The following is a 14,415-nucleotide window of genomic DNA, read 5'->3' on the forward strand; positions in this document are numbered from 1 at the left end:
GTTTTCTTTTCCAATAAGTACTGAAAATAAAAACCAAATAATTCAACAAACAATTACTGAGTACAGAACTAGGAACACAAGATGAATACAATGTGGCCCTGACTTCCAGGAACACCAGCTCCACAGGGAAACGCAGCAAGTGAGGCAGCAACCGCTGTGAAATACAAGAACGGAGGAAGTGAGTGCACGGCGCCAACGCAGCCGTGAGATGAAAGGATTCACTCCGCATGGTGTGCTGGTGCCTGTGGAAACCAGTGCACATCTCATCCAGAGGCCAGGAAGAGAACAGCCTGGTGTGACCGTCCCGCGATGCACACGGGGACGGGAGGTGGAGAGGAGTGTGAAGACCTGGGCAGGAGCTAATCGTGATTCCTCTGGGCTGAAGAATGAATTAGACTGGACCAACACCACGTCAGGGAGACTCACGGCAGGAATGGACGAGAGACGATTAGGACTGGCAGAACTGAACAAAGTGTACGACGTCCTGGACAGAAGAACTGACAGAACGTGGTGCCAGGAGAGCGCGGTCTGACAGACGACAGCGTCTGCACTGGGGCATCTGGTGACATTACCCACCCACAGAGGGAACGCAGAAGTCAGGGCAGATTTGGGACAGGAAGTAACACGGTTAGCACCAGGCAAGTGAGCACCAACAGACCACATCCACACACAGGTGCCCAGAGTGAAAGCCCACGGCTCTGTAGCTCAGCAGTGTGACCAACAAGTCACCAATACTTTAAACCAAGAGCGCAGGTGAGCACGCTTGAGAAAGCACACAAGAAAAGCAGAGGGGATCCAAAGAACCCTGGAAAACAGTAACATTCCTGGGAGCAGGTGGGTGAAGACGCAAAAAAGAAATAAGAGATTTTCAAAAACAAGGAAAACTCAAAGAAAATGAAGCTATAGAAGTTTCAAAAAGAAGCGAACAATAATGCCCAGGAGCACAGAATGGGTCAAGAAGATGAAGACTTAGTACTGATCTAGTGATTTGGACCTAGTGATTAACACGACGGCCACCATTAACAACACCAGTTTACACGGTGCGGGGCAGGAGGCAGACCCTGGTGGGGAAGGAGCCAGCGGGAGGTGAGAGGTGGACAGAAAAGGAGGCACTGAGTCCGAAGCTCCTCTGAGAAGCCTGAGGGAGCAACAGGCTCTGGTGTGGGCCGGGGAGGAGGCAGTCAGCAGACTCGGGAGGGCTGCTAGTGCTGCACACAGCACCTCCCAGGCGGCCCTCCAGATGCCGGGTCAGGGCTCGTCAAAGGAACCAACAGAGCCTCACCCAGGGACTGCCGATGGACACTGACCACAGGGGGGCCCTGAGGGAAGGAAGGGAGTGCACAGGTGGGCTCGGCCTTAAATACCAAACACTAGCCTACCCCCCTGCCACTAAGGCGCAGGCGAGCCCAGCGTCAGTACTGCTCTTTCAAAGGAAGAGAGGAAGTGCGACAAGGCGATATCCTCAGGAGGACGTCATGGGCTGGGGAAAGTTGAGGACAGCAAGATGTGGAATGTGAGCTGAAGAAACAGAACGAACCCCAGCAAAAGCATAGTCACAGCGGCAAACGGCAGAGCAGGCTCAACACCGCTCCGTAAACACTCTAAACAAACCGGCAGCTTCGCTCCCAACAGAGAAGCTGTTTTCTCCAAACCCCTCTTCTTCAGCCACCGCACAGAAGGGCACAACTGGCCAGCTTATGTTTATAAAGCACTTGCGGGACAATGCGATATATGATTATAAACCGAAAAATACCGGTAGTATTTAACTCACATGTGTATTTGACATTTTCAACTTCTCTTCATAAAATATGTATTGTGACTGACATCACAATTTTTCTTTTAATTCTGCTTTTATCCAAATAATCTTCAAAGTACTTTATAGACGTAACAGCTGCATCCAGCACACAGTAACAGCTGTGTCTGTGCAGATCACTTCACTCCAAAAAAGTCACGTGCAGAAAACAACAAACATTACCCAACTGAAACCTCAGAAGGCACAACAAGAAAGCAGGCCTGTCGCCACTCAAGTCAGAGTTTAGCCAAGGCAGCAGCAGAAGTAGGAAAGGACAAAGCTCGCTATGGTTACCATTAACTGTGCAGCTAGGAATTCCCCTGCCTCTTCAGGTACTAAACGTCTGGAGAGAAAACACAAAACGGGACAACACAGAAGAGCAATTTCCAAAGAGATTTTTGTTCAAAACGTCAAAATCTATGAGTAAAAAAGTCACTAGAAACACAATTACAAAACACAGCATACCTTAATAAAATCCCTCCTGAGATGGAAACGGTTATATGGCTATAAAATTAGACTTAGGAAGACAAACAAAACGAAACGAAACAAAACCCACTCTTCACTCCAACCACCAGGGACTAAAGCCCCGAGTGTCCAGGCCGCCCCACAGTTCACTCTAGCGGCAGACTGATGGAAAAGATGGCAGCCAGGTAAAAGCACCTGTCAGTAGTTACAAAGATAACACAGCTGCACTCAGGACCACAGCACGCACGTCGCAGCCTCAAACGCACAAATCAGTAACATCCTACCTGCTTGCTATAGTCTCTCACTCCACTCTCCATCACTGCTAACTTTTCTTGTAACTGCTGGACTTCCTGTTGAAGTTCTTGAATCCTGAAACACATTTATAACTCATGCCAACATGCTTTTTTTTAAAGAGGTTTTCAACTGTAACAAGTATTTTTAACTTGGGGGACAGACAGTGAGAGAGACAGAGACATCTCTAATCTTCTGGTTTACTCCCAAAAGCCCAGCATGGCCAGGGCTGGGTCATGCTGCAGCTGGGAGCCAGGAACGCATTCCAGTCTCCCACAGGAGTGCAGGAGCCCAACTCCGTTAGCTGCCACCGCTGTGCCCCAGGGTGCACACCGGCAGGAAGCTGGAGTCAGAGTGGAGCCAGGACTGGACCAGGAGCTCGGACACAGGATACAACCAAGCAGCATCTCCAACACTAGGCCAAACGCCTGCCCCCAGCACATCTTCGTCAAGAAATGAGAATAGGAATGGGAGAGGAGTGGGAGGTGGGAAGGGAGTGCAGTTTAGAGGGCGGGAATCAGGGGAAGAAACACTATATCCCTAAAAGCTCTACATATAAAAATTTGTATTCATTAAATAAAAAAGTGGGCCAGCGCCGCAGCTCACTAGGCTAATCCTCCGCCTGCGGCGCCGGCACCCCAGGTTCTAGTCCCGGTCGGGGCGCCGGTTCTGTCCCGCTTGCCCCTCTTCCAGTCCAGCTGTCTGCTGTGGCCAGGGAAGGCAGTGGAGGATGGCCCAAGTCCTTGGGCTCTGCACCCACATGGGAGACCAGGAAGAAGCACCTGGCTCCTGACTTTGGATCGGTGCAGCACGCCAGCTGTAGCGGCCATTTGTGGGGTGAGCCAACGGAAGGAAGACCTTTCTCTCTGTCTCTCTCTCTCTCTCACTGTCTAACTCTGCCTGACAATAAATAAATAAATAAATAAATAAATAATAAAATAAAAAATGAGAATAATGAGAAATGGAACTAGACGGGTTCTCTTACACATCCTGTGCTTTCTGCTTCTCAATGACGAGATGCTACCTAGGCAGTCCCATAGCCTCAGCATTAGTATAGCTCATCATCTTGGAGCCTTAGTTTTATAAGAATAGATAAAAATCTGAGTGGCAAATAACTTGAAATTCAGCTATATTGTGCAATAAAACACCTAACTACTGCATTTTGATCTTTAGGACAATCTTTAGTTCCAGAACTCCCAAGAAGTGAAAGAAGGAACTAAAATGTGTTTTGTGACCCTCAAAGACCCCATAATGTCTAAAAAACTACTCTACTTCTACAGAGAAGGAAAAATATCAAGAAATAATGGAATTTCTCAAACAACAGCAATAAAAAAATCTAATCCTTTTGGAATTTGTTAACTCTTTGAGAAGCAAGATTTTGTCCAAACTGTCTGAATTCCACAGGCACTAACCTATATTTGCATTACACCAGTATTGTCTCCTACTGGGACAATAAAACCAGTAACAGATTTTCCATAGGTGGCACAGGGCTGGACCAGCTTGCCCCTGTTACCAATGGACCCAAACTGTCCTGTGACCCTGGGCTTAGGACGCCACTGCACTCACATAAACGCATGAGTGAACACAGACAAAATGTGCTTCTGCAAACAAAGGCAATACATGTCCTCCATGTCACCCAAATTCCAACTTCAATCATACAAACAACTCATCTGCGATGTCCTAGAGTAGAACAGAAGTCTATAAATTCAGAAATGCTAAATTTTTCATGGTTAAGGCCAGATAACTATACAGATATGTAATACTGTTTGAAAATAACTGAGTGAAGAGATCATAATCAGTGTTCTAATTCACATCATATCAAGACTAATACACTGAACATCTCCCCCATACGCTCTGCATCATCGACGATTAAGAAGTTACCTGCACTCGTACACCTCGCAGGCGAAGGCCTCCCGGCCACCACAGACTCTCACTACTGCTCACTAGCTCCTGTGGGCCCCGCACCTTGCACCAATGGCATCCTGTGCTCCTCTCGTCTCATCGTCCTACTGGACTGCGAACTTCTCAAAGGCAGCACCACCGCCGCATTCACCTTCCAGCCTGAGAACACTCACTGGGTGCCTGCCCGGCAGGCTGAGTGTGACTTCAGCTAAACAGACGTGATATGGGGTCCAATTTAAGGAAATACAAAGAGCTAGAAAATTCATGAAACAATTTCAAATCCAGTTACAAATCTATTCATGTCACTGGCATTTGACCCACGTCTAAAGTAATAGATTCCTGTGGAAGACAACTTAACCAGACATGCAACTAAATGTCAAAGCAACTCCACGGCAATGGGTCTTCAGTGCACTAAAGGATTTTAAAAGTTTGGACTGGAAACCTTAGATACATGGCCTATTTGAAATCAAAGTTTCAAAACAAGTAAAATCATTCTACCTCATTCACAAAGTATTTACTGAGTGCCTGTGAAAAGTTCTGGCCAGAACTAGAGATACCACACTGAAGACAAAAGTGCTCAAAGGCTCATTCAATGCACCTGTTATCAGCCACCTGCAGGAGGTCTGCAATGTAAGGGTCCTCCGGCTGAGGAACTGGGTATGAACTGACTTCAGATGGAGGGACTGGCTCGTCAATCTGCATTCGCTGCCGCCTGAAAGCAATACTTCTCTTCTTGCCCCCTAAAAAACAAGTGAGTACCTTAAGAAGAAGCAAAATAAAACAATGTCTTCCATTTAAATATCCCAAGTTAGGCTTTTTGTTATAAAATGTATCTCATTGAGATACTTTCCCCTCACATGTAAATATCCGCTCTGATCCACATGTATTTCTGAAAATCTCAAGGGGACGTGGTTATAAAACAGACTTAATGCACCCGCCTGCTTGCTGTGTTCCTCCACTAGATGGGGGTACGACCTAAGCAAGAGTAAAAGCTGTACCTTGTGGTGTTCACTATGACGAGCTAAGAAACCATCACTACGATGTCATTCAGGAAGTGAGAACTAAAATATGCAGGTGTGGTGCCGGTGCTGTGGGGTAGTGGGTAAATCTGCCACCTGCAGTGCAGGTATCCCATAAGGGCACTGGTTTGAGTCCCAGCTGTTCCACTCCCAATCCAGCTCTGTGCTATGGCCTGGGAAAGCAGCAGAAGATGGCCCAGATCCTTGGGCCCCTGCCCCTGCACCCGCGTGGGAGACCCAGAAGAAGCTCCTGGCTTCAGATCAGTGCAGCTCTGGCCGTTGCAGCCATTTGGGGAGTAAACCAGTGGATGGAAGACCTCTCTCTCTCTCTCTGCCTCTCCTCTCTCTGTGTAACTCTTTCAAATAAATAAATAAATCTTTAAATAAAATATGCAGGCGTATGAAACAGCTAACAAATGTTAAGTAGCAAAATTAGAATACAATGGAATGTCACCTGTAAAACAAAGTCGTGCCATATTCTAAAGTATTATTGGTAGAGAGTGTTTTCCTGATTATATTTACATGCGGCAGAAGTAATTTTTTAATAGTAATCACTATCTTTAAAAACAGATTTTTCAATTTATTTTCCTGAGAGGCAGAGAGAAGCAGCCTGCTTCCATCTGCCAGTTCAGTTCCCAAGTGCCTGGCCAGAGCCAGGAACTCAGGGCAGGTCTCCCACACATGTGGAAGGAATCCAACCATCTGGGCCATCGCCACCGCTTCCCAGGGCCTGTGTGAGCAGGAGGCTGGAGTCAGAAGCTGAACACGGGCACTGAACTCCAGCATTCTAACACGGGAAGTCCGGGCCAAACAGCCGCCCAGGAAGAACTTCTTCTGAGAATAACAGAGCCTCATGAAGTACAAACATCATCTACAATTTTGTCTTCACTGGTATTCTAACACTGTCGTTCCCCCTCTTCACGGAGGAACGACACTAGACCCTGCGCTGTTCTTTTGTCTGCTCGGCCCTCCCCGGGTTTGCTGCTGGTTCTTCCCGGGTTGGCTGCCGATCCTTCCACCTCCGTGGAAGGGCGGCTCCCCCTGCCACTTTCCCCACTTCCGCGGGGGAGCGGCACACCGACGGCCGGCTCTCTCGGGGGCTGCTCAGATGTTATCCGGATGTTCCTGGTGCATGCTGTCTCTCTCCTCCTTTATAGTCCTCTTCCTCCAATCCCAACTCTGCTACCCACACGCCGAGTACGCTGCTCTCCTCCAATCAGGAGCAGGATCAGCTCCTGCAGGTTACTGGTTGAACTGGAGGCAGCTGTGTAGAAGCTGTTTCCTCCTCTCCCAGCGCCATATTGTGGGAGAGCAGATGCATAGAATAAGTCATAATTCCAGTAACTCAGTCCAGTCCGAGTTGCTCCCCACATAACACATTTCATCTTAAGAAGGAAAAGACTTACCTGGAGTTTGTACAACAGCATGCAAATTCTTTTCTTGAAGTTGTTGGATTTTTTCATTTTTAGCTTTGCCCTCTTTCTCCAAAAGCCTGAGTTTATGAACATACTGGTTATTTAGAAATTTCAGGTCAGCTGTTTCACGTGCACATTTCTTCAAAGCAGTTTTCAGGTCTTAAAAAGACACAGACTATTTTAGATCATGAAATCCCTCTATTTTACAAAATTCAATCGCCTCCACCTCAGGGCCCCCCTGGTTCTTAGGCATGCTGCCCGAAGCCTGCTGCCCTTCTGTCAGCACTGATGACACCGCAAATAACTCACTAAGCAGAGGGAATCTGGCTTTCCTGCGGTGGTAGTAGCCTACCGTACATCACGGCTTTTGATACAGTAAACTGGGGTTTGAAGCACAAGGATTATGAATTCAAACGAGGGGTTAGACAGCTTTCCAGTGACTCTCAGGATAGTTTACAAGGAGGCAACTATATAATTACTCTTTGCCTAGCCTTTGAAATCTTCCTACTCTACCTCCCAGCTCAGTGACTCGTACCTTATTTCACTACTTTTATTTTCCAGTAAGGGAAAAACAAGAATTGTTTCAAGAACATTTCCTCAGTTCCAGCGTTTAGTATCTCCATAGCAAGTTCAATTCTAAAACTCCAGTCCACATACAGTGCAGACTAGTGTAGCTATGGAATGCACATTTTTTTTTTTTTTTTTTTTGACAGGCAGAGTGGACAGTGAGAGAGAGAGACAGAGAGAAAGGTCTTCCTTTTGCCGTTGGTTCACCCTCCAATGGCCGCCACGGCCGGCACACCGCGCTGATCTGATGGCAGGAGCCAGGAGCCAGGTGCTTTTCCTGGTCTTCCATGGGGTGCAGGGCCCAAGCACCTGGGCCATCCTCCACTGCACTCCCTGGCCACAGCAGAGGGCTGGCCCGGAAGAGGGGCAACCGGGACAGAACCCGGCGCCCCAACCGGGACTAGAACCCAGTGTGCCAGCGCCGCTAGGCGGAGGATTAGCCTAGTGAGCCGCGGCGCCGGCCTTTTTTTTTTTTTTTTTTTTGGGAATGCATATTTGCAAGTGTTTTCCATCTCAGGAATTCCAATATACCCCACAGTATTTCAGGAGCTTTTTAGCAGAAGGATTGCCATATTTTCCAGTCAGCAGTTTCAAAATTAGACAAAAAAAGATACTACATTTTTAAAATTATCAAATTTTCACTTACCTTTTATGTGTTGATCTGAGTGTTCTCTTAGTTTCATTAACTCTAGGTATAATTCATTATTTTCCCTACTCAATCTTGCATTTTCTAGTTTATAAGGTTCCAAAACAAAATCAAAATTGGCACTTTCTTTTTCAGCTTTCACAGTAGATAATTTTGATTGCCGAAGACTTTCTGTTGTATGAACTAAGTCACTAAAATTCAGGAACAGAAAATGAAAACACAAGGAAATAGCCCATTAACTTCCTATTAACTAGAAATACACTTCTAGAAAAGCTTGGGGCCACACTGTGGCATAGCAGGTTAAGCTACCACCTGCAATACCAGCATCCCACATGGGTGCCAGCTGGAGGGCCAGCTGCTCCACTTACAGTCCAGCTCCTTACTAATGTGCTTGGGAAAGCAGCAGAACATGGCCCAAGCACTTTGATCCCGGTACCCACTTGGGAGACCTGGAAGAAGCTCCTGACTTCTGGCTTCGGCCTGGCCCAGCCCCAGCCACTGCAGTCATTTGGGGAGTGAACCAATGGATAGGTGGAAGATCTCTCTCTCTGTCTCTTCCTCTCTCTGTGTTAGCTCTTTCAAATAAATAAATCTTTAAAAAATGCTTAAAAGATATGTCAATGTGAAATAAGAACAAATTAAAAAAAAAAAAGAACGACTACTAGGATCCTTTTAAGGCATCAGAAGATCCTTTACCAATTTCCCCAAACAAAATGAATGACAAGCTACGAGAGACACACACTAGCTTCATTCTGAGTCCCCTCCCTTGCTCACTGCCTCAGGTCCATTTCCTCACCTACTCCTGTGTTCACTGAGCAAGCATCTGAGTGTCTGCTGTCTTGCTAACACCAAGGACACAACAGAGTCAGCTCCTCACTTCCCAGAATGCACAGCAATGGAGTATCCACTAAGTCCTTAGTGAGCCAGGACACGATGCAGTCCTCAGCAGTGTGCAGTTTACAGGAGAGCTTCAAAAACTCAGGGAACACGTGTTTCCTTTTCATTTCACTTTTCCATGAACTTCCAAATAACTGAGAGGCAAAGCATCATAAGAGAGGGAAAGTCATAGACGGTCCAACCGCTGGTTCAGTCCCCAGATGGCTACAACATCCAGGGCAGGCAGAAGCCAGGAGCGGGAACTCCATTCTGGTCTCCTACGTGGGTGAGAGGGGCCTGGACTTGGGCCATGCCGTCTTCCCAGGTGCATTAACAGGAAGCTGGACAGTAAGTGAAGCAGTTGAGGCTCAACACGGGATGCCATCGCAGGAATGGCTTAACCCACTGCACCACAACATGGGTCCCTCTATCCTAAGTTCCTCTAAGTGCCCTCCTATTCTACTGACAGCAGAATGCCAAATGTTCTATTCCTATGTGATAAACTCAAATCTTTCTGTGCCCCTAGGCGTTCAACCTGTCTATTGACAGCACTGACAAAGTCAGGGTCTCTGGTTGTGGGGAGGCACAAGCAGCCAGGCAAGGCCGCGCCGCGCCGCGTCCCAGTGGTCAGAGTCCTGCAGGACAGGCAGGGCCAGGCCCACACAAGTCTCTCACCCAACTGAGACCGCACACGAGCTCAGGGAGCTTCCAGCGATGGCACGCACGGGAGGTCAAGCTGCAGGCAGCAGCCAGGACTGGAGCAGGAGGGATCTGGGAAGCCACCAGGAAGACGCAGCTCTTCACCCACCCTCTCCTTCCCGACATCGACACTTGAGGTCCACTGCAAAAGCTTCCTACACAACCTCCCTGCTCCGACCTCAAACCACCCCAACTTAGAAAAGGGGAAAAAGGATAAAGAACTTTGCAGTTAAGGCAACACGTAAGCGACAGCCTTGCCCAACACGACACCAGAGTCACTGTTAACCGACAGAGATTACAGAGCAGGCCGCAGACACAGCACTCCAGAGGGACCAGCATCTCCACACCACCACTGTGCTGAGAGCGAGCGAGCGAGCGAGCGAGAGAGAGCTCAGAACAGACACAGCGCTCCAGAGGGACCGCGTCTCCACACCACCACTGTGCTCAGAGAGAGAGAGAGAGAGAGAGAGCGCTCAGAACAGACACAGCGCTCCAGAGGGACCGCGTCTCCACACCACCACTGTGCTCAGAGAGAGAGAGCGAGCGAGAGAGAGCGAGCGAGCTCAGAACGGACACAGCGCTCCAGAGGGACCAGCGTCTCCACACCACCACTGTGCTCAGAGAGAGAGAGAGAGAGAGAGAGAGAGAGAGAGCGAGAGCTCAGAACAGACACAGCGCTCCAGAGGGACCGCGTCTCCACACCACCACTGTGCTCAGTGAGCTCCGAAGCACCCGCTCTGAAGAGCAGGCTGTGAGTGGCGACCCCGGTTTTACAGTGCGGAGACGCTGCACTGAGGACAGCAGGGTAGGAGCTAGGGGGGAAGGGAAGAGCAACAGAGGACTGGGGTCTTCAAGGTTTGTGCACTTCTTCACTGATGCAGGAAGCTCGACCAGAACCCAGCTGGGGGGTGGGGGGCGGGCTCCTGGAGGTCGGGAACTGTGGTTTTACCTTTACCTGAAAAGCTTTTCCACCAAGGGTAAACATTCTACCGTCAGAGTCTGGCGGTAGCCCAACTGATCCAATCTCTTCCTAATGTTGATGTACTTCCTCTCTGCTGCTGTGGTCATCCTGCCGTCCACTCAGTCCTTCTCACTGCCAAAATCAAAGCCCTAGAAGAAGAGTGAAGCAGCGTGACGTCAGTGGGGCAGCTAGGAACCGCTTCTTGGCTTTTTTCTTGTGCAGCAGGCGGCCTCCTGGAGTATTTAGACGGACTTGAACCCAGCGCTTCTGGGGCTCGTACTCTACATCTAAACTACGTCCTCTCTTCATAAACTCAAACGTGCAGCTTACGACAGTAAAGATTCTAGAAGGAAACAAGCAGCGGGCAGAGCCTGAGGTGGGCAGAGGACGCTCAGTGAGCACTCTTTCAGAAGTACCAAACAGAAAAGGAAAAACCTGCCACACGGGACTGCGCCAAAATGAGAAACGTCTGCTCATCGAAACATTCCACCCAGGAAATGTACAGGCAAAGCCAACGAGTATAGGACAGCAGGCCTAGCTACCTGGACTATAAAGGAACTTTCACCACTCAAGACTAAGAACCCAGGAGAAATGTGTTTGGATTAAAAGCAAAATTCAGTTTTGCTTGACTTGGCACAAGCACTCTGCAGAAGAGACCTGAACTGGAGCATCACAGGAAAAGGTACTCAGGTAACGTCGTCAGGCAGACACAAAGTAAAACCACAATCAGCGTCAATTTCATCCACACCAGAATGGCTGAATATAAAGGGCCCAGCCACACCATATGTCAGCTAAGTCGGGGAGCACCCGGAATCTACACACACACACACACACCCGGAATCTACACTCACACACACACCTGGAATCTACACACACACACACCCGGAATCTACACTCACACACACACACACACTGGAATCTACACTCACACACACCCGGAATCTACACTCACACACACACACACCCGGAATCTACACACACACACACACACACACACCCGGAATCTACACTCACACACACACCCGGAATCTACACACACACACACACACACCCGGAATCTACACACACACACACACACGGAATCTACACTCACACACACACCTGGAATCTACACACACACACACACACCCGGAATCTACTCTCACACATACACCCGGAATCTACACACACACACACACACACGGAATCTACACTCACACACACACGGCCCAGAATCTACACTCACACACACACCCGGAATCTACACACACACACACACACACACACGGAATCTACACTCACACACACACACACCCGGAACCTACACTCACACACACACACACACCGGAACCTACACACGCACACACACACACCCGGAATCTACACTCACACACACTCACACCCGGAATCTATACACACACGCACACACACCCGGAATCTACACTCACTCACTCACTCACTCACACACACACACACACACACCCGGCCGGGGAAGGGACCATCCTTGGGGGACCGCCTGGCAGTTTCTGAGAAAGTTACATGCACTTGTGCCCTGTTAATCCCGCAGGAAACGTGGGGTCTCTGCACGGGGACGGGGGGGCGGCGAGCTCCTGCTGCTGGCCAGCACCAGCCAGGAGGCTCCAGACACCCCGACCCCCGGCACTGCCCCAGTCCTAGGGGGCTCAACAACAGGCAAAACCGAACTGCGCCCCGAAATGCCTACAGCAGCCGCCCGCCCGGGGACGTGGAGGGGCAGTGGCAGTGACCGGAAGAACCTTCCAGAGGGAATTACCGACCAGCCCCTGGTTGACCGCGGGGGAACGCAGCCGTGCGCCTTTACGACAGCACCGGTGCGCTTCAGCCCCGTGCACCTCGCCTAACGCGTGTCCGCACCCTGCTCCGTCCCAGCCTCGGCTGGCTGCACCAGGTCCTAGGATGCAACCCGTCGGCTCGCATCCTCACAGCCACCGGGCACGGGACGAACGCCCACCACTGCCCAGGCGAGGGGCCCTGCCCGCACCCCGGGGCGGCCTGCCCCGCACCGCACCCCGGCTTCCGGCCCGCGGCCCTCCACTCACCGGAGCCCTCCTAATCCGGCACCTCTCCGTGTCGCTCCCTCCCGCACACCCTCCTCCTCCTCCTCCTCCTCCTCGCCGCCCGCGGGACGACGCAGGGAAACTCCTGCCCTCGGGAGAAATCCTCCCGGGCGCCTCCGAGCGGGCAGGGCGGCGCCGCCGGCCGCCTGTGCTGCGCCCGCCTCCCGCTCGGCTCCCCCGGCCACGACCCCTCCGCCGCTCCGGGAGCGCAGGGCCCGCTCGCGGCGCGGCGCGGCGCGACGTCACGGCCAGCGGCCCCCGGGCACGCCGGCTGGGCTCAGAGGCAAGGCGCCCCGCACCCCCATCCACGCCTTGCGGCTGTTCGCTTTCGGCTTCCAGCACACAGTCTGCGACACCCGGCGGCGCCCACTCGCGCGGGGCCCGAACCGTCCGCCCCCGGCCCACGAACGTCGCCTCCGCCACAAACACCCCGCGTGAGCGCGCGCGCGCCCCCAGACCCCACAGCCGCGGCCGCAACAGAGCGCGCGGGCTTCCGGGCGGTGGACGCGGCCTCCGGCGGCCCCGCCCGGCTCCACACTCACCGGCAGCCCCGGCCGCCGCTCCCCGCGGCCGCCGCCGCCGCCGCATCGCCCGCGGGCCTCGTCCCCGCTGCCGCGTCAGCCGCGTTTGAAAATGGCGCCGAGAGACGGGCCGGGCCGGCCCGGAGGAGGCGCCGCGGTTGCCCCGGTAACGGAGCGGCGGACGGCGCGCGGCCGAGGCTGCGCCGGGAACCCGGGGCCCGGAAGCGCAACGGTCTGGGCGGGGCGAGGCCGCGGGCGCCCCCTGGCGGCCGGCCCCAGCCTGGGCGGGGCCGCTGTCGCACCCTCCCGCGGTGAGCACCTGCTGCGTGCGGGGTGAACGCGCCGCCCCGCTCCCGGTCGCTGCGGGCGGACCGGCTGCACCTGCTCCCTGGCCCGGCCTACTCCCCGGCGGCGATTCCAGGTGGGCCTTTCGGCGTTCCCCGACCCCCGCCGGAACAGAGTTGTTCCCCCACGACCAAGTCCGCCCGAGGCTCTGCGGGTGTATAGGTCTCTCCCGCCGCCCCCGACTGCGGACGGAATTAAGCTGCTTACGGAGCACTGCTGGTCGGAGGGAGCCACGGGGTCATGGCAGAAGCCCGTGTCGCCTCTGAAAACTTTCTGGGGAACTCACTTTGTTCCTGTTCGGCCTTCCCCCTACCGATAGGACGCCCACTCTGGAAGCCGACTCATCTTGTGGCTGCTGCCAGCTTTGTACCCACCCGTGCACTGCTCTCACTCTTCCACTCTGAGCGCCTTGTCTGCCTGCCTGTGCCCCGATGGGCTGTGGCGTGGAGTTTCTGCGAAGCAATGAGTGCGGTTCCGTAGGTGACCCTGGTGTGTCCCACACCCGTGCCTCGTGTTTTGTTTTTGTTTTCCTTAGCAGCACAGCGGACGTCTGTTCTGAAAGAGCCCTAAGCAAAGAACAGGGCGGGATGGCTGCCCCAAACACACACTCCTTAGAAAACGGACCAGTAAAACCCAATAGAGAGATACAGAAGCTGAATGAGACGGAAGCCACGGGGGAGCTCTGCTCCAAGTGACAGCAAAGCCCAGGGTCCGGCTTACGGCTGAAGGCACACCGAGGAGTAGGAGCCGAACTAAAGAAAACGGAAGCCACGTTGAGGCTGGCTGTGAGGGCTGTAGCAGGTGCACAGCTGGGGAGGCAGAGAGAAGCACCAACAGGCTC

The 14,415-nt window shown here is 52.1% G+C and overlaps 1 protein-coding gene across 8 annotated transcripts in view; it reads right to left on the reverse strand.

Annotated features, from left to right (window-relative positions):
- CEP135 (centrosomal protein 135) overlaps positions 1-13,399 on the reverse strand; it is a 79,798-nt gene extending 66,399 nt beyond the window's left edge. For 3 of the 8 annotated variants that reach the window (XR_011378472.1, XM_051820255.2, XM_070048089.1), the window contains exons 1-6: positions 13,251-13,399; positions 10,628-10,782; positions 8,098-8,288; positions 6,876-7,043; positions 5,049-5,190; positions 2,542-2,626 (exon numbers count right to left, since the gene is read on the reverse strand). Coding sequence is in view for 7 of the 8 variants with exons in the window: in XM_051820255.2 (XP_051676215.2) it covers positions 2,542-2,626; positions 5,049-5,190; positions 6,876-7,043; positions 8,098-8,288; positions 10,628-10,740 (699 nt within the window). In the remaining variant the exon portion in view is untranslated. Of the gene's footprint in view, positions 1-2,541; positions 2,627-5,048; positions 5,191-6,875; positions 7,044-8,097; positions 8,289-10,627; positions 10,783-12,690; positions 12,801-13,007; positions 13,124-13,250 lie in introns of those variants that run through there. The other 5 variants (XM_070048092.1, XM_070048091.1, XM_070048090.1 and 2 more) reach the window with 5 other exon arrangements.
- Positions 13,400-14,415: the final 1,016 nt, after the last annotated feature.

This window comes from Oryctolagus cuniculus, chromosome 8, assembly GCF_964237555.1.
Source record: "Oryctolagus cuniculus chromosome 8, mOryCun1.1, whole genome shotgun sequence".
Taxonomy (NCBI): Eukaryota; Metazoa; Chordata; class Mammalia; order Lagomorpha; family Leporidae; genus Oryctolagus; species Oryctolagus cuniculus.